The following is a 27,907-nucleotide window of genomic DNA, read 5'->3' on the forward strand; positions in this document are numbered from 1 at the left end:
AATCGGAAAAATGGAAATACCTAAATTTGACAAATTGGCACTGTGAAAATAATTTGTCAGAATCTGCATTTACTGCTAACATCTAGCAAAGTATTTAGGATAAACATATGCCTTAAATTTTTGTTGATTAGAGTGACACAGATTCTTTTTTTTTTTTTAATTAATTAATTAATTTATTTATTTATTTTTATTTGTTTATTTACAGCATAACAGTGTTCATTGTTTTGGCATCACACGCAGTGCTCCATGCAGTATGTGCCCTCCCTATTACCCACCACCTGGTTCCTCAACCTCCCACCCCCCCCCCCCCCGCCCGCCGCCCCTTCATAACCCTCTGGTTGTTTTTCAGAGTCCATAGTCTCTCATGGTTCATCTCCCCTTCCAGTTTCCCTCAACTCCCTTCTCCTCTCCATCTCCCCATGTCCTCCATATTATTTGTTATGCTCCACAAATAAGTGAGACCATATGATACTTGACTCTCTCTGCTTGACTTATTTCGCTCAGCATAATCTCTTCCAGTCCCGTCCATGTTGCTACAAAAGTTGGGTATTCGTCCTTTCTGATGGAGGCATAATACTCCATTGTGTATATGGACCACATCTTCCTTATCCATTCATCTGTTGAAGGGCATCTTGGTTCTTTCCACAGTTTGGCGACCGTGGCCATTGCTGCAATAAACATTGGGGTACAAATGGCCCTTCTTTTCACTACATCTGTATCTTTGGGGTAAATACCCAGCAGTGCAATTGCAGGGTCATAGGGAAGCTCTATTTTTAATTTCTTCAGGAATCTCCACATTGTTCTCCAAAGTGGCTGCACTAACTTGCATTCCCACCAACAGTGTAAGAGGGTTCCCCTTTCTCCACATCCTCTCCAACACACGTTTCCTGTCTTGCTAATTTTGGCCATTCTAACTGGTGTTAGGTGGTATCTCAATGTTGTTTTAATTTGAATCTCCCTGATGGCTAGTGATGATGAACATTTTTTCATGGAGTGACACAGATTCTTATACTAAAATCTGTTTAAAATACCATGAAAGTTTAAAGATGGAAATAGGAATATAATCCTAAGGAGCCTATTAAGAACTTAGCATTACAAGTTTATGGGAGATTTTAAATTTTACATATTAAATAAAAGTAGAGAAATAGTATTCATTAGGATGAAGACATTTAAGTCTTGAAATATCAAATATCAAATAAAAATCAAGGTAATATTTAGTCTGGACTCCTAATAACAGAGTAGCCAGGTAGCCAAGACTTAGATGGACTTCCCTTAAGTGTACTTTGTTATAAAATTAAAAAGGGGTATATATCTGTCCCTAAAGAAGGATATTACTTGGGAACAAGATTTATTGATATTTATTCCTTGTTAACAACTTCATGCTCATTCTAGAGAACAGAATGAACTACCTAGGTTAAATGAAAGCTATAGTCCATCATATGGAATTATTTTGCCTGGAATATGACCAAATTCCTTGAAAGTCTAAGCATGTTTTCTTTTGCTAATACCTTTTTGAACTTTTTACTTTTATTTTTTTAAAGATTTTTATTTATTTGAGAGAGTGTGAAAGATATTTATTTGAGAGAGGAAACACGAGTGGGGAGGGACAGAGGGACAAGTAGACTCCCCACTGAGTGAGGATCCTGACAGGCTGCTTGATCCCAGGACCCTGAGATTGTGACCTGAGCTGCGGTCAGAAGCTTAACCGACCGAGTCACTCAGGCACCCCTGGACTTTTTACTTCTTTAAGCTAAATAATAGTTTTATAGTAAAACAGCATTTTCAAAATTAAGAGTAGTGTTATTTTAGTTATTGACAGTGTGAGGAATGCAAGTGAGAAATGGGACAGGTAGACTTGGAGGAAAGAAAATAGAACACCTTAATGATGCCTAGAAAATGTGCACCTTTTTTTTTTTTTTAAGATTTTATTTATTTGACAGAGAGAGATCACAAGCAGGCAGAGAGGCAGGCAGAGAGAGAAGTGGGGGTCCGGGAAGCAGGCTCCCTGCTGAGCCCAATGTGGGACTCGATCCCAGGATCCTGAGATCATGACCTGAGCCGAAGGCAGAGGCTTAACCCACTGAGCCACCCAGGTGCCCCCAATGTGCACCTTTTTTATTTCCAAAATTATGTAGGCTTGTCCAGTAATAGAAATTATTATACAACTTAGAAATCTGATTTCTTGGAGTTCCAGAAGTTCCAGAGTATTTAAATGTGATTTTAATCATATTAATGTAGTGCTTTATAGAACTATGATCGCTGTAATCAAACTATATCCTGGTTTGGTAATTTAAAATAATAATGGCAAATATATGTTGAATCTTTCTTAATTTTTTTAATATTTATTTATTTGACAGAGACACAGCAAGAGAGGGAACACAATCAGGGGGAGTGGGAGAGGGAGTAGGAGAAGTAGGGAAACCTACTTCTCCTTCCTGCTGGGGAAACCCAGCAGGGAGCCCAATGTGGGACTTGATCCCAGGACCCAGGATTAGGACCTGAGCCCAAGGCAGATGCTTAAGGACTGAGCCACCCAGGCAGCCCACATTGAATCTTTTTTATTCAAAGTGAGTTTGTAGTGCCTACTGTTAATGGGGCTCAAGTTATTTTTAAATCTTTTTTGTTGTCAGGGATAACAGGAAAGGGATTCACCACATCAGGGAAGATGGCTACCATTTTCATCCTGGGCTACTATTAATTTTTGTTGTGATTGTTTGGCTTCCTTTTCTTTTTTTTAATCTCTTTGCGATTTTTATCTGTACCCTATTTGAGTTACTCATTTCCTATCTTCTGTGTAGTTTTCCAAAAGGTGCCAGTGCTGGAAAGAGCTTTGAAAACCCATATCCTCATGTTCAAAGTTTGATTTTCTATCCCCTTCCTTTGAGTTCTGCCAACAGTTAGAAGAATTATGAGGTGACTCCGAGGTCTCTGTTTTAAAATAACCAAACAAAACTCTAAGATTGTGTAACCTTTCTTGGTTTTCCTGTTTCCCCATTTTTAAGTGAAGAAAGCATAGTTAAGAATGTGGCTAAGCTACTCAGTAATCCTAGCTGAGTGCACACAGTTTCTTGAAAAACGCATGGTGCCCAGCTGCATTCAGTGGGCCAAAAACCACGCCCATGTATTTGTGATGTTATTTTGCCATTATTGTTGTGAGACTGAGGCATGACTGAATTTTCATTTTGGAAACTGGCCTTATAAAATGTCAAGATAAGTAATTCCAAAAAGCAGTAGGAAAATTGAGCTAATTGAGCCACGTATCAGATGGTGGTGGTATGTGTACAGGAGGTCTGTTTGTTTTCTGTGTCTCATTCTGTGCATTTTTAGATGTTTTGTACACACATCTTTATTTTGACAGAGAAAAGTCATTATGAATTCCTAAAATTACACACAATTGACAGTAAGACTAAAATAATGTAACAATAAAAAATTTTTATGTATTTTCAAAATACACAATGTACAATAAGATACAATGAACAGTAATACATTTTATGTATTTTTTTAAAAATATACTTTAGGGGGAAAAGGCAAGATGATAACATATATAGTTGCTTATAGACATCCGTTTTTGGAAATAATTATATGTCCATTAAAATCATAAAGAAATATAACAAATTTTCTATGTTTCAATTTATAAAATGGGAAAGTAATTTAGGTCCCAAACACATAACTATTTTAAGACACGATAATGTAGATGAAAAGTAGACATCTTTCCTCTCCAACCCCTTCCTCCCAAAAGGCTCATATACTTAGCTTGGTAAAAAAAAGAAAAAAGTTGGATTGGGAAATTCATATATTTCAGTAGATGTAATCAAATCAACTAGGCTTTTATTTTCTATTTTATGTTATTTTTTTAAAAACAACTTGGTTTTTATAGTGTGGAAACACTGCCAACCCTGAAATACTGATTTTGAAGGACTTTGTTCTAACATTTGCAGAAGCCTGAGAAAGAGGTTTTTACTGACATAGCCTTGGGTTGTTCTCAACTCCAGGACGTGGGAAAATATCCACAAAACTAGCCTTTGGATGGGGACTTTCGACCCATGTACATTTAGGAAACCCTCTGAGTAATCCTATTTACTCCCTTACCTTTTGAGAAATGCTTGAAATTCAAAGACTTCATATATAACTGAATTAAAATGATTAAAGTCTGTATTTGTCCTTTGCATTGCAGGAACCACTGCCGCACATGTGTTAATTTTACAAAACATGAAAAATTCATAAATCAGAACACTAGGAATTACTATCCCCAGATTACTGTGCCCACAAAAACTTCATTTGCGAACCCAAATTGCAAAAACCGCTTTTATATTTACGAGTATCACCTATTTCTGCTAAGGGCAGGCAAGGGTCTGCTTGCCAAAAATCACTCCAAAAATTTTTCACAGTCCTAGATTCTTAGAACAAATACGAAGAAAATACCAAGGGTGTCTTAACATAAACCCTTCGAGGAAAACAGCCAAGTTTCACCCTGATTTCTTTTTAGCTGTGAAGCAGGTGACTCTTTGCATTGCTAGATTAAATCATCTGTTTTTCCATATAGTCATGTGGGTTTTCTCTCCAGTTTTGAGTTGAGAACAGGTTTGTACTGTTAGATAAAAACTGTACTGGGGATTGTGTCAAGCTGACATTTTCGGTGTTGAAGCCTTCTGGGAATGAATGACCTAATTCGCTCTGTAGGTAAGATTTTAGATTTTTTTTTTTAGATTTTTTTTTTATTTGATCCATGGAATTCTTCAGTGTGATTTTTATAAAACTGTATTTATAGTATAATTTAAAAGATGCTGTGATTAGGGGCACCTGGGTGGCTCAGATGGTTAAGCATCTGCCTTCGGCTCAGGTCAAGATCCCAGTGTGGTGAAATCAAGCCCTACATTGGGCTCCTCCTGCCTCAGCAGGGAGCCTGCTTCTCCCTCTCCCTCTGCTTCTCCCCCTGCTCATGCTTTCTCTCTCTGTATCTCTTTGTCTCAAATAAATAAAATCCTTAATAAAATTGTAAAAAATTCTGAGATTAACCTTTTTTAATTCAGTGATAGTTTTAATGATCCATATAGAAAAATATATTTTCTGTAAATATACTAATCACCATGTTAAATTATATTTATTTAATTAGTAATAACTTATATTTATTTAGGGCTTTTTATGTGCCACATAGTTCTCTACATTCTTCATGTGCATTAACTCATTTAATCTTCAAATCTTCAATCATAACCTTATCCTTTATAGTTTACTATATAATGCTAATGCTAATTATTGTCTGCAGTATGATTACTTAACACAAAAGCTAAATAAATTACCCAAGGCCACATATATTGTAGATGGTGGAGTGAAAATTTGGATTTAGGCTATTTGTCTTGAACTCAACTATTCCAAATTTGCTTACTGTGTATCTCCCAAGTAGGATGGAAATACTCTGAGGGCTGAAAGTTGGTCTTGTTCATAGCTTCAACTCCCAGGACCCAGAGCACTGCACTCAATAAGTATCTACTGAATGATAAATTAAAAAAAATATATGTAAATAGAAAATGTAAATGCTTATGTCTTATAGAAAAAAGTAATTGGTAGTTTTGGATTTGTTAAACAAATTTTAAGGATTTAGAAACATTAAGGATATGTTTCTAAAGTTCTCAACAAAAGTTCATAGGATCAAAATAGTTTGGGTTATTATTTTAGTAAAATAAGTCTTTGAGGCTAAAACTAATTTTTACAATGAACACTGTTATGCTGTAAATAAACAAATAAAAATAAATATAAAAAAAATAAAACTAATTTTTATTTTTTTAAATGAAGCAAAATTAACGTGTTATAGTTCAGGTATACAATAATTCAGCAATTCTATACACTACTCAGTGTTCATCGCAGTAAGTGTCTCTTAATCCTCTTTATTTCACCCATTCCCCCCACCCACATCCCCTGTGCAACCATCAGTTTGTTCTCTGAATTTGAGTATGTTTTTTTTCTCCTTTCTGAGTGTTCATTTGTTTTGTTTCTCAAATTCCACATATGAGTGAAATCATCCAATACTTGTCTTTCTCTTTGACTTATTTCACTTAGCATTATACGCTGTAGGTCTATTTATGCTGTTGCAAATGGCAGGATCTCATTTTCTTATGGCTGAGTTATATTCCAGTCATATGTAGAATTTAAGAAACAAGAAGATGAACATAAGAGAAGGAAAGGAAAAATAAGATAAAAACAGGGAGTTGGGGCACCTGGGTGGCTCAGTAGGTTAAGCCCCTGACTTTGGCTCAGGTTATGATCTCAGAGTCCTGGGATCAAACCCTGCATCAGGATCCCACTCAGCAGGCCATTGGCTTCTCCCTCTTCCTCTGCTCCTCCCCCATCTTGTGCACGCTCTTTTTCAAACATATTTTTAAAAATATTTAAAAATAAAAATTTTTAAAAAGGGAGGCAAACCTTAAGAGACCCTTAGATATAGGAAACAAACTGAGATTTGGGGGTGGGGATGGGGTAGCTGGGTGAGGAAGTCACTTGATGGAATGAGCATTGGGTATTATATGCAACTGATGAATCACTAAACTCTGCCTCTGAAACTAATACTACACTATATTAACTAAATTGAATTTAAATAATTTTTAAAAATATTCCATTATATATAATTATACTACATCTTTTGCCATTTTCTGTGGATGGACACTTGGATTGCTTCCTTACCTTGGTTACTGTAAATAATGCTGCAATAAACATAGGGGTGTATATATCTTTTTAAACTAGTGTTTTCATTTTCTTTGGGTAAATATCTAGTAGTGGAATTACTGGGTCATATGGTAATTCTATTTTTAATTTTTAAGGAACCTTCATACTGTCTTCCACAGTGACTGCACCACAGGCATTTTCACCAATAATGCACGAAAGTTCCGTTTTCTCCATGTCCTCTTTAATACTTATTTCCTGTGTTTTTTATTTTAGCCATTCTAACTGATATGAGGTGGTACCTCGTTGTGGTTTTGATTTACATTTCCCTGATGACGAGTGATGTTGACCATCTTCTCATGTATCTGTTGGCCATTTGTATGTCTTCTTTGGAAAAATGTCTGTTGAGGTCCCCTGCCTATTTTTAATCAAATTATTTGGTGTATTTGGTGTTGTGTAAGTTCTTTCTATATTTTGGAAATTAGTGCCTTATAGGATATATATCATTGGCAGATATCTTCTCCCACTCAGTAGGTTGCCTTTTTGCTGATGGTTTCTTTTACAGTGCAAAAGTTTATTTGGGTCTCAATAGTTCAACTTCACTTTTAATTGTCTTGACCCAGAAGACCTATCTAGAAAAATGTTCCTATAGTTGATGTCAAAGAAATGATTGCCTACATTTTCTTCTTGGACTCTTATGGCTTCAGGTCTCATGTTTAGGTCTTTGACCCATTGTGAGTTTATTTTGGTGTGTTGTGTAATAAAGTGATCCAGTTTCATTCTTTTGAATGTGGCTGTCCCGTTTTCCCAGCACCATCTGTTGAAGAGACTCTCTTTCCCCCACTGTGTATTCTTGCCTCCTTTGTTATAGATTAATTGACCATATGAGCATGGATTCATTTCTAGGCTCTCTATCCTGTTCCTTTGATTTATGTATCTGTTTTTGTGCCAGTACCATACTGTTTTAATATAGCTTTGTCTTTTGATTAATACAGCTTTGTCATATATCCTAAAATCTGGGATTGTAGTAACTCCAGCTTTGTCCTTCTTTCTCAAGATTGCTTTGTCTATTTGATGTCTTTTGTAGTTCCACACAAATTTTAGAATTATTCATTCTAGTTCTGTGAAAAATGCTGTTGGCATTTTGATTGGGATTGCGTTACATCGGTAGATGCTTTGGGTGGTGTGGACATTTTAACAATATTTGTTCTTCTAATCCATAAGCGTGGAATATCTTTCCATTTACATGTCATCTTCAATTTCTTTGATCAGAGTTTTATAGTTTTTGGAGTACAGAGCTTTTATCTCCTTGGCTAAATTTATTTCTGGGTATTTTGTTATTTTTTCTATGTAATTGTAAATGTGATTGTTCTCTTAATTTCTTTTTTCTGCTACTTAATTCTAGAAATTCTCTCCATAGAGGGAGTAGTTTATAACTACATAATTGATAACTGAAGTGCCAGCTTCCATTTATTAAATAACAACTTAGGTTTAGTCACTGCTTAATTTGGAATTTAGGATTCCCAAGTAGAACCTAAAAATGCAAAGTATTTTTGTTTTATAGTTACCATACTTCTCAGTAGGCCACATTAAGACAGTGTTTTAATTTGGCCTGATAGGTTTTTTTTTTTCTTTTTTACTGTACTTGTATTCTACCTAGTTTGAGCTACACTAAACACTAAAATACCATTAGTAATTAGTCATGTTATCTTAGGATTTGTTTAAAATGACAGTGCTAAGTTCTGGAGTTTGGAGCATAAAGCTCCAAATAACTGGTCAGATTATTATACATAAAAAGGGAATAAATTTAAGAAGTCTATTCTTCAGAAGTGTTTTGGTGTTGATTTAGAATATGAAGGAGGTTCTTGTTTTAAGGTTTAACTTTTGAAGAGAGGCTTTTTGAAACAATAGACTATAACCTGGATATTAGGCATAAGGATAGCACATAAAATAACAAAGGGGGAAATGTGTTAGTGTTTCAGAACAAGGGATTTAGAATCATATTGTCCAGATTTTTATTGCAGATCTGTAGGCAAGGTGCTTTCACTTTGTTTTTTAAAATTATTTATTTATTTACTTATTTGAGAGAGCATGTACACAAGAGTGGGGAGGGGTGGAGGGAGAAGCAGACTTCCTGCTGGGCAGGGAGCCTAATGTGGGGCTTGATCCCAGTACCCTGAGATCATGATCTGAGCTGAAGGCAGATGCTTAACCAACTGAGCCACCCAGGTGCCCATCATTTTCACTTTATAAAATGCAGTGCCCTTTATAAAAGGCAGCAAAAAATAATAACATTGTTAGGGTCATGGAGATTAAATGAGATATGATGTATTTTCAGAAACTTGTAGTAACCAATAAATAATGGCTGTTACCACTTTGAGAATAGCTCCACCTAAATTCTTCCATTGTATTGCCATTGAATGGTCAAGTCAGAGTTAACCATCAGATACTTGGTTAATTAAATTGACATTGTGGCAGGGGTCTTCACATACCTACATATATGTACGTGATGGTGGGGTTTGGGGCATGTTGAGTGCTAATTTCTGTCTAGTTGGGATTGCATCAGTAACATGCCACACTCTCAAGTGATGATTTTTTTTTTAAGATTTTATTTATTTGACAGAGCACAAGCAGGGGAAGTGGCAGAGGGAGAAGGAGAAGGAGGCTCCCACTGAGCAGGGAGCCCAATGTGGAACTCCATCCCAGGACACTGGGATCATGACCTGAGCTGAAGGCAGACACTTAACTGACTGAGCCACTCAGGTGACCCCCCTTTAAGTCATGATTTTCAACAGGATGAATTCTGTTGTACAGCACCATTTCTGTTTTAGATTTCCCTCTCTGTACTCATCAGTTAATGGGCAGTCTGACATCACAGATAGCTTATAACTCTGGAAACTACAAAACTTGGGATATATGTTTCCCGGTCTGCCACTAGGGCAAGTCATTTCTTTGGTTCCCCAATTTTTTATTTGTAAGAAGGTAGGGTTGGGCTAATCTAGAGTGGACCCTAGAGATCCGTCTTACCAAGAGTTATCTAGGTTTTTGCTTTCTGTAGTCAGCCATATAATTAGAAATATATGTTACGTGTATGCACTCATGTATATGTATCTTGAGATTTTTATCAAAAAAGGAGATCATTTTCCTAATTAGCAGGCACTGACCAAACATAAGATTAGGTGGTTCCTAAGTACGTGTTTGCTGCTAAGATCTTTTATCCAAAGGCTACCAGGTGTCATTGACTGCAAGCTTGGATCATTTGGTAATTACAATTGCAGTTAAGTATTCTTCATTATGTAAATATAATTAAATCAAGAAACTAGGGCATTTTAAAGAAATACTGACAATCAGTACAGCTATGTAAATGGCTTCTATAGATTGACTAAGGTTTGAATCATATCTAATTCCCTTAGCCAAGCAAAGACCCTCTTGACTCACTGCTGTGGTCACACTTGCTGATAGAGCGCGTACACTCTATGCTGATAGAGCAAGGCTGATCATGTGGCCCAGTGTTGGCAAATCTCGGATTTCTCTGCACGAGGTGATTTTCCAGGATTAACGGCCTATGATTCTAAGTCACAGATGGTTCTGTTCTTTTCTCTTTGATCTGCCTTAAAAATAAGGACACCTACTGAAAAACATAAAGCAGTCCTCCCCTATCACTAATATGCTCCCTTAATCTCAAGTACATTTTCCTTTGACCATTGAGAGCAAAGTAGAATGTTTTGTTTAAAAACAACAAAAAATGTGAACTGTACAGGGGGCATTAATATGATATAAGAGGCTCATTATATTTAGATTGGGAAAGAAGAACTTATTTTTTGAGGTCAGTAATCGGAACTAAGCCATAGTGTGTGAATTCTCAATGATTTGCACTTATGACTTGGAAAAAAATGTGGATGTTGAATTCTTTTCATTTTCCACTGGCTTATAAAGGTTAGGATTATATTACTTCTCTTCCCCCTCCACCCACCCCCTTAAAAAAAGCTACAATAGCTTCCCTGTTAGATGAAATCGAAATTTCTTGGCCTTTCATGCAAAACCCTTTATAACCCAGCACCCGCCATGTTTTCAATTTTCTCTCCTATTTATTCTCTGTTCTGAGCCTTCCCCACAACTCTAGCCTCCAGGGGTTCTTCTTACTCCCTAATACACCTGCATTTTCACACCTCTGCCTCTTTGCTTTTCCTGTTCCCCTACCCTAGGATGTCCTTTTTCCTAATCAGTCTGCCTAAGAAACTCTTGCCTCTTCTCTCAGATCCAACTGAGGTGTTGCCTGTCTTCATAAATCTGTGCATCCTTTCCCCAGGCAGTTATGTCCCTCAGCTGTGCTCCCATTCAGAGCACTTTAAATGACAGCATTATTCACACTGTGTCATAATTCTACTACCACATTCTCCTACCACTGCTACCCTCTGGAGCAAGGACCTTGCTTTCTGTGTGTGTGTGTATACAAACTTTGGCATCTAATACAGAGTGGACATATAATAAAAGCTTGCCAAAGTGAATAAAAACATGTGTGCATATGTCGCAGGAGGAGAAATATCCTGATTACATAAAATTGTTTTTATTCATTATATATAATTTGGGGAATACAAAAAACAGCAAGGAGGAAATGAAATTGACCTATAACCCTACTCCCTCAGAGATCATGTTAACAGTTCAGCATACCTATTTCCAGTTAAAGCATACTTACTTTGAAGAGGAACTCTGGTTTTTGAAATTAGAAAATGACCTACGTGCTTAACAGATGATCCTAATTCTTGATTTTGCGTTTCTTTGTTAGCTTACAGAGAGAATAATCATCCTCTTTGTGGTGATCACCAGTCAAGAGGAAGTCCAAGAGAAATACGTGGTGTGTGTTTTATTCATCTTTTGGAATCTTTTGGATATGGTTAGGTAAGGAGGCAAAATAATATCTTAAAGCCAAGTTGCTTTTCTGCAGTGAAACCAGTAATAGCTGCTTACATTTGGTTACCCTGAATGAGAGAGGAAAACATAACCCCTTTCCAAATTATTTTATCTTGATATCGAAATGTATTCTTAGCGCCTTCCATAATGGGCATGTCGGAGGTAATGCAAACCTCCCATAGTATTACAAGAGCAAATCAGTGCATTCAGGTTTCCAGCAGAAGACTTGGCATAGCACCAGTTTGGGATAAACCTCACAGCTGCTTACTAATGAAAGGCATTCCTTGAAATTGCTCTGGTACATGTAACTGTAACAAGCAAAGCAAGACTTCTGTTATGTCTTAGGATTTACAAAGTTGGTTTCTGTGAGTTCCAGAATACTTTAAATACAGGGCCTCATTGCTCTTGGGAAGAACGCACCTCCACATACATTTATTTTGTGTTGTTTTTCTTTGAAGTATATTTTTTTAAAAAATTATTTATTTGCCACAGAGAAAGAGAGATCAAAGGTAGGTGGGGAGGGGCAGCAGACTCCCCGCTGAGCAGAGAGCCGGACGTGGGGCTCAATCCCAGGACCCTGAGATCATGACCTGAGCCCAAGGCAGAGGTTTAACCCACTGAGCCACCCAGGCACCCTTTAAGATTTTGACAGAGCAAGCACAAGCAGGGGAGTAGCAGAGGGAGAGAGAGGAGCAGGCTTCTCATTGATCAGGGAGCCTGACATGGGGCTGGATCCCAGGACCGTGGGATCATGACCTGAGCAGAAGGCAGATGCTTAACCAACTGAGCCACCCAGGTGCCCCTGATTGGGCAGTTCTAGACTCTGACATTAATCAGCACCGACCATGATAAGTGCGGTCACCATCTGTCACCATACGTTATGACAATATTTTGACTATATTCAATATATTTGACTATATTCAATAATTTGACTATATTTGAAATATTTGACAATATTTGACTATATTCCCTAGACTCTACTTTTATCTCCATGATAGATTTTATATACAACTCCAGTGGGTCCAAATGACTTACTGAAGTTATTTTGTGGATTCCCTAGGAATCCTTGAACCTCAGATTAAGAACTTTTGCTCTAGATCACCTTCAATTTCCTTCTACTTCTAAAACTTTGCAAACAGATGGGTCTAGTCTTGTCTCTACCAGCAGTGGCTAAACAGTCCCCTTTGCTCAGAGGCTCATCTTGGGGAGGTGTCCTAACTGCTTCTTTGGCTTTCACAAATGAGAACTGCCCCTTCTACTTTGAAGATCTGGGTGTGGATAGGTAACAAAAAGTGCCCTAGCATTTTAGCTGAGTTATGTAAATTATTCATTTACTATGTTGTCAGTAACTTAGCTGAATTAAACTATTTCTAAGTAATGGGTTGAGCCTTACAGTGAGTTAGAATGAAATGTTTTGTTGAATGAAAAGGAGTAGCATTCTTTGTATATATAATTTAGTAAGTTATTCCTCATTTTTAACTGATAGTTTTGTAGACTTGGGGTGAATTTCATGGACTTTGTAGCCCATGACTTTGTGTTCATGAGACAAGGAGCCCCATCTGGGACTGGGACCTTCTGACTGTTCTCTGGTATGCCTGACTCTTTTGGTGTCAATTCGGTCTCTAATGAACACAGTTAAACCCATTAGAGAACAAAATGATTTTAACATTGAGAGTAGTATCATGATGTCATGGAAGGTCTTTTTAACAGAGGAGATCTTAGGATGCATCCCACTGCCACTACTTGCTGTATAATCTTGGACATCCCACTGATCCTTTAAAAACAAAAGAATTGAGATAATTCATGTACTTTAACATTCACCTTTTATTTATTTCTTAATTAGTTAATTAATTAGACCAAGAGTGGGGGTAGGGAGGGGCAGAGGTGGAAGGAGAGGGAGAGAATCTTTTTTTTTTTTTTAAGATTTTATTTATTTATTTGACAGGGAGAGATCACAAGTAGATAGGCAGGCAGAGAGAGAGAGAGAGGGAAGCAGGCTCCCTGCTGAGCAGAGAGCCCGATGCGGGACTCAATCCCAGGACCCTGAGATCATGACCTGAGCCGAAGGCAGCGGCTTAACCCACTGAGCCACCCAGGCGCCCCGAGGGAGAGAATCTTAAGCAGGCACACTCCACACTCAGGTGGAGCCAGATTCAAGGCTCAATCTCAGGAGCCTAAGATCATGACCAGACCTGAAGTCAAGAGTCAGACACTTAACTGACTCAGTCACCCAGGCACCCAACATTCACATGTAAAATAGAAAATTTGTGGGTTTTAATGTATTTAAAGATGTGTAACTATCATTACTAGTTTGAGGACATTTTCACTGCACTCTAAAGAAACCCCAAACCCCTTAGCAGTAAAATCCCCATTTTGTCCTCTCAGCCCCTGGCAACCACTAACATACTGTCTCTATGAATTCGCCTATTGCAGACATTTCACATAAATGGAACCATACTGTATGTGGCCTTTTGTGACTGATTTCCTTCGCTTAGCATAATGTTTTCAAGGTTTATCCATGTTATAACATGTATCAGTATTTCATTCCTTTGTATCAGTATTTTATTCCTTTTATGGATAACATTCCATTATAGCAGTATACCACTTTTATTTATCCATTCTTCAGTTGATGGACATACTTTCTGGTTATGAGGAATATCGCTGTGAATAGTCATGTACAAGCTTTTGTATATACATAAGCTTTCTTCTCTCTTTTTCTTTTTACTAGAACTAGTAAACCGGTAAAGAAAGGTTGTTGAATACAAAACCAATATACAAAACTATTTTTGTATATTGTGTTTTATACACTTGCAATGACCCATTCTAAAATAAAATTAAGGGAAAATTTCATTTATAATAGCATCCAAAAAATAAAGTACTTAGGAATAAATTTAACAAGATATGTGCAGAACTTATGCATTGAAAACTTTAAAATACTATTGGGAGAAATTTAAAAATACCTAAATTAAGAGATAACCCATGTTTATGGGTTGAAAACTTAACAAGACTGCAACACTCTCCAAACTGATATACATATTCAGTGCCATCCTTATCAGAATCCCAGCTTGGGGCGCCTGGGTGGCTCAGTGGGTTAAGCCGCTGCCTTCAGCTCAGGTCATGATCTTGGGGTCCCGGGATCGAGTCCCGCATTGGGCTCTCTGCTCAGCAGGGAGCCTACTTCCCTCTCTCTCTCTCTGCCTGCCTCTCTATCTACTTGTGATCTCTCTCTGTCAAATAAATAAATAAAATCTTTAAAAAAAAAAGAATCCCAGCTGGCTGCTTTGCAGAAATTGCAAAGCTGATTTTAAAACTCATATGGAAATTCAAGGAACTGACTAGCCCAAGCAATCTTGAAGAAGAACATAGTTGGAAGACTCACACTTCTCAATTTCAGAACTCACTACAAAGCAATAATAATCAAGAATGTGATACTGGATAAGGATATAGCATAGAATAGAATTGATAGTCTGGGGATAAATTCTCACATTTATAGTTGATTGATTTTTGACAAGGGACCAAGACCATTAAATGGGGGTGGGGGAATAGTCTTTCCAACAAATGGTGCTGGGACAATGACATGTCCATCTGTGTGGATCCTTACCTCACACCATATACAAAAATTAAAATGGATCAAAAAACCTAAATGTAAGAGCTAAACCTATAAAACTCCAAGAACGCATAGAGGTAAACCTTTGTGATTTTGGATTTGGCAGAGGACTCTCAGACACCAAAAACAAAGCAACAAAAGAAAAAAGATACACTGGACTTCATCAAAAATGGCTTTAAACATATAAGATGCTTATCTACTCTTGTAATAAAAATAGATGCTGGGGCCACCTGGATGGCTCTGGCTCAGTGGGTTAAAGCCTCTGCCTTCGGCTCAGGTTGTGATCTCAGGGTCCTGGGATCAAGCCCCACATCGGGCTCTCTGCTCAGCAGGGAGCCCGCTTCCCCCCCCCCACCCCCGCCTGCCTCTCTGCCTACTTGTGATCTCTGTCTGTCAAATAAATAAAATAAAATCTTTTAAAAAAATAGATGCCATTTTCGAGATTGGTACAGATCAAGTTTAATAATATGCCGTGTTTAGTGAAGGCTTGCACTGTTGGTATATGGTTTTTATATACACAGATAAGCAATTGCAAAAGTATTTGAGAGGATATATAAGAAACTGGCATTGGTCATTGCCTCTGAGGAATGGAATCGAGGTCCTAGAATGGGAGAAAGGTTTAGTTTTCTCCATTCATGTTTTCAAGATTTTGGATTTTGTTTTGCCATATTATATACTGCCTATTCCAGTAGTTCTCAAAAGTACAGACCGTAGCCCTGTGTGGCATCTGCATTACTTGGAACTTGTTTATAATAGAAATTCTCAGGCTGTACCTGAGACCCACGGAATGAGACCCTCTGGGCATAAGGCCTAGCAGTGTGTGCTTTAGCAAGACCTCTGGGTGATTCTGCTGTCCGCTTAAGTTTAAGAACCACTGACTAGTCAGAGAAACAAAAAGATGCAGACTGCTTCCTCCATTACATCACGAAGGCAGCTTTAAAACCACCTATTGCTACATGGGAGGTTAGGGGGATAGGAAAAGAATAAATGAAACAAGATGGGATTGGTAGGGAGACAAACCATAAATGACTCTTAATCTCACAAAACAAACTGGGGGTTGCTGGGAGGAGGGGGGTTGGGAGAGGAGGAGGGGGTTATGGACATTGGGGAGGGTGTGTGCTATGGTGAGTGCTGTGAAGTGTGTAAACCTGGCGATTCACAGACCTGTACCCCTGGGGATAAAAATACATTATATGTTTATAAAAAAATAAATTCTAACAATAATGATTAATTATTATTAAAAAAAAAAACACCTATTGCGCTCAAAACAAGCTTCTAAGGCTCGCTCTTTAACTGATCACACAGCGTAGCCCAACTGCATGAGCAGAAAGATGACTAATAAGGACTTGGAAGTCACACTTGTGTTTTAAAAATTCATTACCTAAATATTTACAAGTCTGTCTGTTTTTAAAAACCCAGCTGCATGCTGGATAAATGGGCTTAGCTTCTGAGTGAACCTAAATTCACTCATCAGGGAATCGTGTAATTTGCTGAGGGCTAAGGGTTCCATTTTCTTTGTTTACTTCCGTAATTATCCATGATCCAACCCCTGAGACAAACCAGACTGACATAGTTCCCTTCCCCTTTTTTTTTTTTTTAAATTTTTTACCTCACGCCTAAATGGTACAAAATAAAGTTTGGAATTTAAATTTTCCATTTGTATCTCTGTGTTTAATTACAGTGTAAGGTATTTTCTTCTCTTCTTCTCCCAGATATCAGTGGGAAATGATGTTTCTGAACTCCTTGTCTTGTTTTAGGTACACTTACAGCATGTTGTCAGTCATAGGGATATCCTATGCCATCTTGACCTGGCTCAGTCAGTCACTGTGGATGCCCATTTATCCTCTGTGTGTTCTTGCTGAAGGTAAGAGTGACTTTGCATTATTGCTTCCTGACAAAAGCAATCTACTTATAATGGTTCGCTTAACTTTTTGATGATTAAATTACTATTTTTGCTACTGCTAGCGGACAGCTGACTCAATGGATCATTCCTGGCACACTTCTCTTGATGCAAAAAAGCAAAGCATTAAGAAACAAAGTTAGAGGGGGAAGTAACTTTGCACAGTAGACAAAATATTGGATGAGGAATGAAGACATCTGAGTACAGGCCCTTAACTTCATTAACTCACTGTATGAGTTTTGGGCAAATCATTTAACCTCTCTCACTTTACTCATCCAAAAGGGGCTTAACATTTAGTGACTCAGTGATTTTTTTTTTTTTTTTTTTTTAATAAGTATACTCCCTACCCAGGGTGAGGCTTGAATTCATGACCCTGAGATCAAGACCTGGGTTGAGATCAGGAGTTGGATGCTTAACCAACTGAGCCACTCAGGCGCCCCAATGATTATTTTTAGTGCATAGAAATTCAGTTCCCCCTGGCTGGATTATCTTTCCTACTTAACCATCTACCATGCATCACACTGTCTGTCAGGAAGAGTTAACTCTACCTTTAGATCAGTCATCAGTTTCTCAGGGAAGCATTCCTCAACCTTCTCAACTAAGTCTGTTCCCCACCCCCTGCATCCTGCCCGCAGTACAGTACCATGAATCCCTCTTTCATAAGACCTGTCTCAGGTGTGATTAGACATTTGTGTGATTCTTTGAATAATCTCTGTTTCCTGTCTAGCCTCTAAGCAACTTGGGGATATGGGTTTGTTGTTTCCTTGCTTCCCTTTTTCTCATGCACCCAATATATATGCTCAATAAACACTGAATAAATTATTGAATACAGTATGAACTCAGCTAGTTACTTAGCCTAAATGTAAACCGAAAACTTAAATAAAATTTATCGATTTACAAAAAGCTTGAGGATATTAGGGGAATATATGCTTCCTTCCATAATGGATTTGGCAGACTGATAAGGAACTTTCTGAAACATTGAAATTTTTGAAAACAGAAGGCATAAAGAAATTAAGAGAGCATATTATAGTAACTAAGGGAAAACATAGAAAAAGGAATTTAAAATAAAATGGTGACATTGGTGATAATCATAAAGTGTATATAGTCTACCCACATGTTTTGTACCGATGACCAGAGAAAAATTTATAGTAACTCATATTAGGTAGAACTTTAAAATTTGTTTTGCTTTCAACAGAATTACTAATTTTTAGAACAGACTAAGCCCCAAAAATCTAGAGAATACTCCTGAAAACTAAAAAAAACTGGATTGCTCATTTCTTTGAGAATGAAATTCTTCACTCATTGAAACATTTATTAAGTAAATTGCTTCATTATATTGTATGAAAAATACCATAAAGAATATATTATAAAGGACTAAGGTAGAGACAGGAGTAATCTTTTCCTAAAAATAAAGGATGAATAACTATAGAAAACTTGTGCATTCTCATTATTTGATAACGTTATGCCTTCACCTTTCTGGGAAAGCCATGTTCCAGGATGTTTGCCATAAAACCCATTTCTTTTTTTGAAATTAGATTCATTAACTTATTGCAATTAAAAAGCAAAGTGTATATGCAGAAAAGGAGTCTGGAAGCATATGTGACAAAATGTTAATAATTCTCGGTGGCAGAAAATGGGTCACTGCAGTTTAACCTTCACATGTTTCTTTATATTTTAAATGCCCTAAAGTATAAAAAGACGTAGTTAAGAAAACCTGGCTGACTTTTGATGACTCTAATATTTTTAAATAACTATAGTTTCCCATCTAATAACATCAAGGACAAAAGCAAGGTGTGTAGACAGCCAGATCGTCAGTTTATGCTGATTAACTGCTAGAAACTTAGGCGCAGCATCTGGAAGTCTTAGACGGCAGGTCAGTTGCGGACCCTGTGGCCGAGCCACTCATCCTGCTTGGGCTATAGCCCTAGTGGCCTTGGTTGCCCAACGTTTCTTCTGTCTCTAATTTTTTTTTTTTATTTACAAATAATCTTAGACTTACAAGAAGTTACAAAAACAGTGTATTGTTCACGTGTGCCTTTCACCCAGCTTATGCTAACAGCATCTTACATAACCATAGTACATTATCATTTCATAAAATGTCATAAAAATCTGTATGTGAGATATAACTTCATAGAACCTCCTCCTTATTTTCAGTGAAGTATAATTAACATCCAATGTTATATTAGTTTCAGGCGTACAACATATTGATTCAGCAATTCCATACATTACTCATTGCTTGCCACAGTAAGTGTAGCCACCATCTGTCACTGTACAACATTCTCAGAGTATTACTGACTCTACTCCCTCTGCGGTACTTTCCATCTCCATGACTTACTCATTTTATAACTGGAAGTTTATACCTCTTAATCCCCTTTATCTATTTAGTCTGTCCCCCAAATACCTCCCCACTGGCAACCATATGTTGGTGCTCTGTATTTAAGTCTTTTATTTTTTATATTCCATATATAAATGAAATTGTATGGCATTTGTCTTCTTCTATCTGACTTATTCCACTTGGCATAATACCCTCTAGGTCCATCCATGTTCTTGTAAGTGGCAAAATCTCATTTTTTTTTTTTTTTTATGCCTTAGTAACATTGCACTGTGCGTGTATCTTTAACACATAAACACATCTGCTTTACCCATTCATTCATCTATTGATGACACTGGTTATCACTGGTTATATTGGTTATTGTAAATCATGCTGCAGTAAACGTAGGGGTGCATTTATCTTTTCCAATTAGTGTTTTTGTTTTCTTTGGATAAATACCCAGTGGTGGAATTACTGGAGGATATGATACTGCTTTTATTTTTTTAAGCTAACACTGTAATTACCCATCTTACTAAGCAGTAATTTCTCAGAAGAAAAAAATCTAAGACAAAATCTTAGGTGTATTTGAAGCATTCACACATATAGTACACTCGTGTCTATTCAACCTGAGGGTCTCTATAAGACTGCTCAACCTATTCCCAATTAGTATTTGAATGTGAAATTTCCTAGTGAGTTCACTGGTATGGTAGTTCTATTTTTAATTTTTTGGATGAACTTCCATACTGTTTTCCAGTGTGTGGGGTTTCTTTTGCTTCCCATCCTTACCAGCATGTGTTTTTTTGGGTTGGTTTTTTTGTTTGTTTGTTTGTTGTGTTAATATCAGCTATTCTGACAGGTGTGAGGTAATATCTCATTATGATTTTGATTTGCATTTCCCTGATGATGAGTGAGGTTGAGCATCTTTTCATGTGTCTGTTTGCCACCTGTATGTCTTTAGAAAAATGGCTGTGCAGATCCTCTGCCCATTTTTTAATAAGAGTTAACCAACTGTCTGGTATTGAGTTGTGTGAGTTCTCCATATATTTTGGACTTTAACACTTTGTCAGATATTTTGCTTTCAAACATCATCTCCCAGGGCCCCTGGGTGGCTCAGTGGGTTAAAGCCTCTGCCTTCGGCTCAGGTCATGATCTCAGGGTCCTGGGATTGAGCCCCGCATCGGGCTCTCTCAGCAGAGAGCCTGCTTCCCTTCCTCTCTCTGTGCCTGCCTCTGCCTACTTGTGATCTCTGTCTGTCAAATAAAATAAATAAAATCTTAAAAAAATAAAATCATCTCCCATTCTGTAGGTTGCCTTTCATTCCGTTGATAGTTCCCTTTAATGTGCAAAAGCTTTTTATTTTGATGTACTCCCAAATAAGTTTGCTTTCATTTCCCTTGTCTGAGGAGACATCTATAATATGTTGCTAAGTGTGAGGTCCAGATGACTGCGTATGTTTTCTTGCAGGAGTTTTATGGTTTTGGGGTTCACATTTAGGTCTCTAATCCATTTTGAGTTTAATTTTGTGTGGGTTGTAAGAAAGGGGTCCAGTTTCATTCTTTTGCAAGCAGCTATCCCAGGTGTTTTTTGTTGTTGTTGTTTGGGTTTTTTTGCACCATTTATTGAAAAGGCTGTCTTTTCCCCACTCTAAATTCTTGTCTTTGTGATTAACTGTATGGGCATGGGTTTATTTCTGGGTTCCCTATCCTGTTCCATCAATCTGTGTATCTATTTTACCATCCTTGGATTACTACAGCTTTGTCACGTATCTTGAAACTGGAATTGTGAGACCTCTGGCTATGTTCTTCTTTCTCAATATTTATCTATTCAAGGTCTTTTGTGGTTCTAAACAAATTTTAGGATTATTTATTCTTATTCTATGAAAAGTGCTATTGGCATTTTTGTAGGGATTGCATTGAATCTAGTTTGCTTTGGGTAGTATGGACATTTTAATGATTGTCTTCCCATCTGTGAGCGTGGTATATCTTCCTATTTGTGTCATCTTCAGTTTCTTTCTTCAAAGTCTTATAGTTTTCAGAGTATAGGTCTTTCATCTCCTTAGTTAAGTTTATTCCTAGGTATTTTATTCTTTTCGGTGCACGTATAAATGATTAGTAGCATATAGAAGAAATGTAACAAAATTCTGTTAATTTTGTATCCTGCAAATTTACTGAATTCATTTATCAGTTCTAATAGTTTTTTGGTGGAGTCTATAGGGTTTTCTGTATGTGGTATAGCATGTCATCTGCAAATAGTGTTAGCTTAACTTCTTCCTTGCCAGTTTGGAAACTGCTTTTTTTTTTTTTAAAGATTTTATTTATTTGACAGAGATCACAAGTAGGCAGAGAGGCAGGCAGAGAGGCAGGCAGAGAGAGAGAGAGGGGAGGAAGTAGGCTCCCTGCCGAGCAGAGAGCCCGATGCGGGACTCAATCCCAGGACCCTGAGATCATGACCTGAGCCCAAGGCAGAGGCTTAACCCACTGAGCCACCCAGGCGCCCCAGAAACTGCTCTTTCTTGTGTGATTGCTGCAGCTAGGACTTCCAGTACTCTGTCGAGTTAAAGTGGTGAGAGTGGACATCCTTATCTTATTCCTGATCTTAGAGAAAATCCCGTGTTTCTTAAGCACTGAGTATGTTAGCTGTGGGTTTTTCATATGTGGCTTTTATTATGTTGAGGTATGTTCCCTCTAAACCCATTTCATTAGTAGAGTTTTTAATCATGAATGGATGCTATATTTTGTCAAATGCTTTTTCTACATCTATTGAAATGGTCATATCGGTTTTATGTTTTTTTGTCAGTGTGATTGACTCATTTGCAAATATTTAATATTTAATCACTCTTGCATCACTGGAATAAATCTCTCTTGTTTCTGGTGAATGATCTTTTTAATGTATTGTTGTGTACAGTTTGCTAATATTTTGCTGAGGGTTTTTGCACTATGTTCATCATACTGGGGTGTAGGGTTTTGTTTTTGTTTTTGTTTTAACAGTGTCTTTGGTTTTGAAGTCAGGGAAATGATGGCCTTGTAGAATGAATTTGGAAGTTTCCCTTCCTATTCTGCTTTTTGGGATAATTCTTTAAATGTTTGGTAGAATTCACCTGTGAGGCTAGTATGGTCCCAGACTGTTGTTTGTTGAGAGTTTTAGATTACAGATTCAATTTCTTTACTAGTGACTGGTCTGTTCAAATTTTCTATTTCTTCCTGAATCACTTTTTTTTTTTTTAAGATTTTATTTGACAGAGAGAGACACAGTGAGAGAGGGAACACACGCAGGAGGAGTGGGAGAGGGAGGCTTCCTGCTGAGCAGGGAGCCTGATGCGGGGCTTGATCCCAGGACCCCAGGATCACCTGAGCCGAAGGCAGATGCTTAATGACTGAGACATCCAGGTATCCCTGAATCACTTTTGGGAGATGTATATTAGGATTATCTGTTTCTTTTAGGTTGTCCAATTTGTCGGCATATAATTTTTCATCATATTCTCTTATAATCCTTTGTATTTCTCTGCTATCAGTTCGTTTTTAATTTTATTTTAGTTCTCTTTTTTCTGATGAGTCTTGGCTAAAGAATTATCAATTTTAGTTATTTCAAAGGACAAGTTCTTGGTTTCATTGATCTGGGATTTTTTGGTTTTTATTTTTTTTAGTTTTTCAATTAATTCTACTATAGTCTTTATTATTTCCTTCCTTGTACTTTCTGCTAGCTTTGGGCTTTGTTCTTTTTCCAGCTCCTTGAGGTATAAGTTTAGATTGTTTGAGAGTCATACTGTTTGTTGAGATAGGCCTGTATTGCTATAAACTTCCTTCTTAGGGCTGCTTTTGCCACATCCCAAAGATTCTCACTGCAATGTTTCCATTTTCATTTGTCTCTGTGTATTTTTTTTAATTTTCTTTGATTTCTTTGTTGATGCATTGTTTAATAGCATGTTGTTTAGTCTTCATCTATTTGTATCCTTTCCAGAGTTTTTCTTGTAATTGATTTCTAGTTTCATATTGTCATGGTTGAAAAAACGCCTGATAGGACTTCAGTCTCTTTAAAAAAATTTTGGAGACTTGCGTTATGGCCTAACGTTTGATGTATCCTGGAGAATGTTCTGTGTGCATTTTAAAAGAATGCATATTGGGGTTTTTTGGTTGGGTTTTTTTTTTTTTAATGGAATGTTCTGTATATATCTGTTAGGGCCCTCTGGTCTAATTATGGCACTCCCTTCTGGACTGCAAAGTTTCTGCTGAAAAAATCAGCTGATAGCCGTAGGGGATTTCCCTGTGTGTAATGGTTTTTTCTCTTGCTGCTTTGAAAACTCCCTCTATATCACTGCTTCTTGTCATTTATTTATGTGTCTTTCTGTGGACCTCCTTAGATTTATCTTGTTAGGAGCTCTTTGATTCCTGAAATGTGATGGATAGATCGTTTCTTTCCCAGAGTAGGGAAGTTTTCAGTTATTTCTTCAAATAAGTTATCTACTCCCTTCTCTCTCTTTCTCTTCTGGGATCCCTATAATGTGAATGTTGTTACTCAACACAATGTTGTTGAGTTCCCTTTACTGAACTCTTTTCTTAATTCTTTTTTGTTTTTGCTATTCACCTTGATTACTTTCCGTTACCCTGTCTTCCAGATTGTTGATCTGTTCTTCTGCATCCTCTGATCTGCTCTTGATTCCTTCCAGTGTATTTATTTCATTTTTTGAATTCTTCAGCTCTGTATTTTCCCTTTGTTGAAGTTCTGACTGAGGTCATCCACTCTTTTTTCACATTCAGTGAGTATCTTTATGACCATTACTTGGAACTCTTTATCAGGCACATTGGTTGTTTATTTCATTTAGCTCTTCTACTGTGATTCTGTTCTTTGATTTGGGCCATATTCCTCTGTATCCTCATTTTGTCTAACTCTGTGTTTGTTTTTGTATAGTAGGTGAGTTAGCTATGTCTCCTGGTCTTGAAACTAGTGGCCTTATGTTGAAGGCATCCTTCAACATAACACAACTTCCTCTTGGTCTTCAAAATCAGGCACTTTGGGAATGTCCACTGTGTGGGCCAAACATGCCCCACTGTTGTGGCTGAACCACAGTTGCTTTCAGTTCATCCAGCTGCCATGACCCACTTTGCCTGCTGTAGGCACACTGGGCAGGGTTTGGTCTTTACACTATTTTTTTTTTTTTAAGGATTTTATTTATTTATTTGACAGACAGACATCACAAGTAGGCAGAGAGGCAGGCAGAGAGAGAGGAGGAAGCAGGCTCCCCGCTGAGCGGAGAGCCCGATGCGGGGCTCGATCCCAGGACCCTGAGATCATGACCTGAGCCGAAGGCAGCGGCTTAACCCACTGAGCCACCCAGGCGCCCCGGTCTTTACACTATTGAGAGGGCTGTTTGAGGCCTCTGTGACTAGTCAGTGGGAAGATCAGCAGTCAGCCTAGGTGTCTGCAGTTAGCCTTGCTGCCACATCTTCTGTTCACCAAAGCAGAGGGCTTATTTCCTACACAGTCAGCTAAGAGCCCGGGCTGCTGAAACTGTGGGTGCACTGATTTGTGGGGCTTATTTCTTCCCTCCCCAGGGAAGGAGTCATTTTGGAGTAGCTTTGTCCCTGCCAGGGCTTTCTGCAGGGTGTGGGAGGCAGGAGCCCCTTTAGAGGGTTGCCTGCTAAAGGGGGCAGGTTGGATGGGTCAGGTCAGTCACATGGTGCTAGCAAGATAGTGTTAGCACTGGCTCCCCTAAGTGACTAGCCATCGAGGCTGGGAGAGGGGAACAGAAATGGCACCTGTCAGCACTTTTTATTTATTTATTTTATTTTATTTATTTTTTTTTAAAGATTTTATTTATTTATGTCTTCTGTACATTTTCCAATTAAATTGTGGTTTTGGTATTGTATAAGTTCTTCATGTATTTTGAATATTAATGCTTTATAAAATAAATAATTTGCAAGTATCTTCTCCCACTCAGTAGGTTGCCTTTTTGTTGTGTTGGCTTCCTTCATTGTGCAAAATTTTATTTTGGTGTGGTCCCAATAGTTTAATATTGCTTCCGTTTCCCTTTCCTGAGGAGAGCTGTCCATAACTATGTTGTTAAGGGAAGTATTCAAGAGTGTACTGCCTGTTTTCTTCTAGGAATTTTATGGTTTCAGGTTTAGGTCTTTAATCCATTGAGCTTATTTTTGTGTATGACATAAGGAGTCTAGTTTTTCTTTTGAATGTGGCTATTCAGTTTTCCCAGCATCATTTATTGAAGAGACTATCTTTCCCCCATTGTATATTCTTACCTTTTTGTTATGACAAGATATATAGGTATGGTTTTATCTCTTGGCTCTCTATCCCATTCCATTAATCTATATGTCTTTTTTTTTTTTTTTTTTAAACAGGCTCCATGCCCATTGTGGAGCCCAGGGTGGGGTTTGAACTCACATCCCTGAGATCAAGACCCAAGTGGAGATCAAGATTTGTATGCTTAACCAACTGAGACACCCAGATGACCCCTATATGTCTTTTTTTTTTTTTTTAAGATTTTATTTATTTATTTGACAGAGAGGTCACAAGTAGGCAGAGAGGCAGGCAGAGAGAGAGAGAGAGGAGGAAGAAGGCTCCTGCTGAGCAGAGAGCCCGATGTGGGACTCGATCCCAGGACCCTGAGATCATGACCTGAGCCGAAGGCAGCAGCTTAACCCACTGAGCCACCCAGGCACCTGTCTTTTTTTTTTTTTTTTTTAAAGATTTATTTATTTTAGAGCAGTGGGAGGGACAGAGGAAGATAGTGTCTTAAGCGGACTCCGCACTGAGTGCAGAACCCAGTGAGGAGCTTAATCTCATGAACAGAGATCATGACTTGAGCCAAAACCAAGAGTCACATGCTTAACCGACTATACCACCCAAGTGCCCCGTCATATGTCTGTTTTTGTGCCAGTAGTTTACTATTTTGATTACGCCCACTTAGTTGTATACCTTGGAATATGCAATTGTGCTGTCTCTAGCTGTGTTCTTTCTCAAGATTGCTTTGGCTACTTGAGGTCTTTGGTGATTTTTTTTTTTTTAGCTTTTTTTTTTTTACTTTTAAGATTTTTATTTATTTATTTGTCAGAGAGGACAAGCAGGGGAAGCGGCAGAGGGAGAGGGAGAAGCAGACTCCTCGCTGAGCAGGGAGCCCAATGTGGGGCTCAATCGCAGGACCCTGGGATCATGACCCGAGCGGAAGCCAGATGCTTAACCAACTGAGCCACCCAGGCGCCCCCAGGTCTTTTGTGATTCTGTACCAACTTTAGGATTATTTGTTCTAATTTTATGGAAAATGCTATTGGTATTTTGATAGGGATTGCACTGAATCTATAGTTTGCTTTGGGTAATATGGACATTTTAGTGATATTCTTCCAATTCATGGGCACGGCATATCTTTCCATATGTGTCGTCTTCAGTTTCTTTCATCAGTGTCTTAGAGTTTTCAGAGTATCGGTCTTTCACCGTCTAGGTTAAGCTTATTCCTAAGTATTTTATTCTTTTTGGTGCAATTATTAATGGGATTGTTGTTTTCTTAATTTCTCCACTGCTTTGTTCTTAGTGTATAGGAATGCAGCTGATTTCTAGATGTTAGTTTTGTATCCTGCAACTTTACTGCATTTGTACTAAGAGTTTTTTTTGTGACTTCTTTAGGATTTTTTATGTATAGTGTCATGTCATGTGCAGTAAGTTTAACTCCTTCCCTGCCAATCTGGATGCCTCTTACTTTCTTATCTGATTGCTGGAGCTAGAACTTCTATAAACTATGTTAAATAAAGTGGGAGGAGTGGGCATCTTGGCTTGTTCCTGTTCTTAGAAGAAAAACTCAGTTTTTTAGCATTGAGTATGGTGTTAGCTTAGGCTTTTTATATATACCCTTTATTATGTTGAGGAATGTTTCCTCTAAACCCACTTAGTTGAGTTTTTATCATGAGTAGATACTGAATTTTGTCAAATGCTTTTTCTTCATTTACTGATCATGGATTTTATCCTTTGTTTTATTGATGATGGTGTGTCACACTGATTTGCAAATACTGAATCACCCTTGCATCGCCATAAGCAATCCCACTTAATCATGGGAAAGATTATTGAATAAGTGTTTGCTAATTTGTTGAGGATTTTTGCATCTATGTTCATTATGGATGATAGCCTGTATTTTGGGGCGTGGGGGTAGTGTCTTTGCCTGGTTTTGATATCAGGGTAACACTGGCCTTATAGAATATATTTGGAAGCTTCCCTTCCTCTTCTATTTATTGGAATAAATTGCCATGAACAGGTATAAACTTAAATGTTTGTTAGAATTCACCTATAAATCTATCTGGTCCTGGACTTTTGTTGGGATTTTTTCAGTTATCAGTTCAACTTCGTTACTAAGTATTAGTCTAGTCAAGTTTTTTTAAGTTGCCCAATTTCTTGGCATATCAATTTTCATAATTCTTACAATCTTTTGTATTTATATAGAGCAGTTATTATTTCTGCTGCTTTGTTTCTGATTTTATTTGGTCCTTTTTTCTTGGTGATCGTGGGTAGAGTTATTAATTTTATCTTT

General features: G+C 37.7%; 1 protein-coding gene across 4 annotated transcripts in view; it reads left to right on the plus strand.

Annotated features, from left to right (window-relative positions):
* HACD4 (3-hydroxyacyl-CoA dehydratase 4) overlaps window positions 1-27,907 on the plus strand; it is a 42,420-nt gene that overhangs the window by 8,266 nt on the left and 6,247 nt on the right. For all 4 annotated transcript variants that reach the window (XM_046023934.1, XM_046023936.1, XM_046023933.1 and 1 more), the window contains exons 4-5: window positions 11,441-11,553; window positions 16,930-17,036. In XM_046023934.1, coding sequence (XP_045879890.1) covers window positions 11,441-11,553; window positions 16,930-17,036 — 220 coding nt within the window. The remainder of the gene's footprint in view (window positions 1-11,440; window positions 11,554-16,929; window positions 17,037-27,907) is intronic.

The sequence above is a fragment of the Meles meles genome, chromosome 11 (assembly GCF_922984935.1).
Source record: "Meles meles chromosome 11, mMelMel3.1 paternal haplotype, whole genome shotgun sequence".
Classification (NCBI taxonomy): domain Eukaryota; kingdom Metazoa; phylum Chordata; class Mammalia; order Carnivora; family Mustelidae; genus Meles; species Meles meles.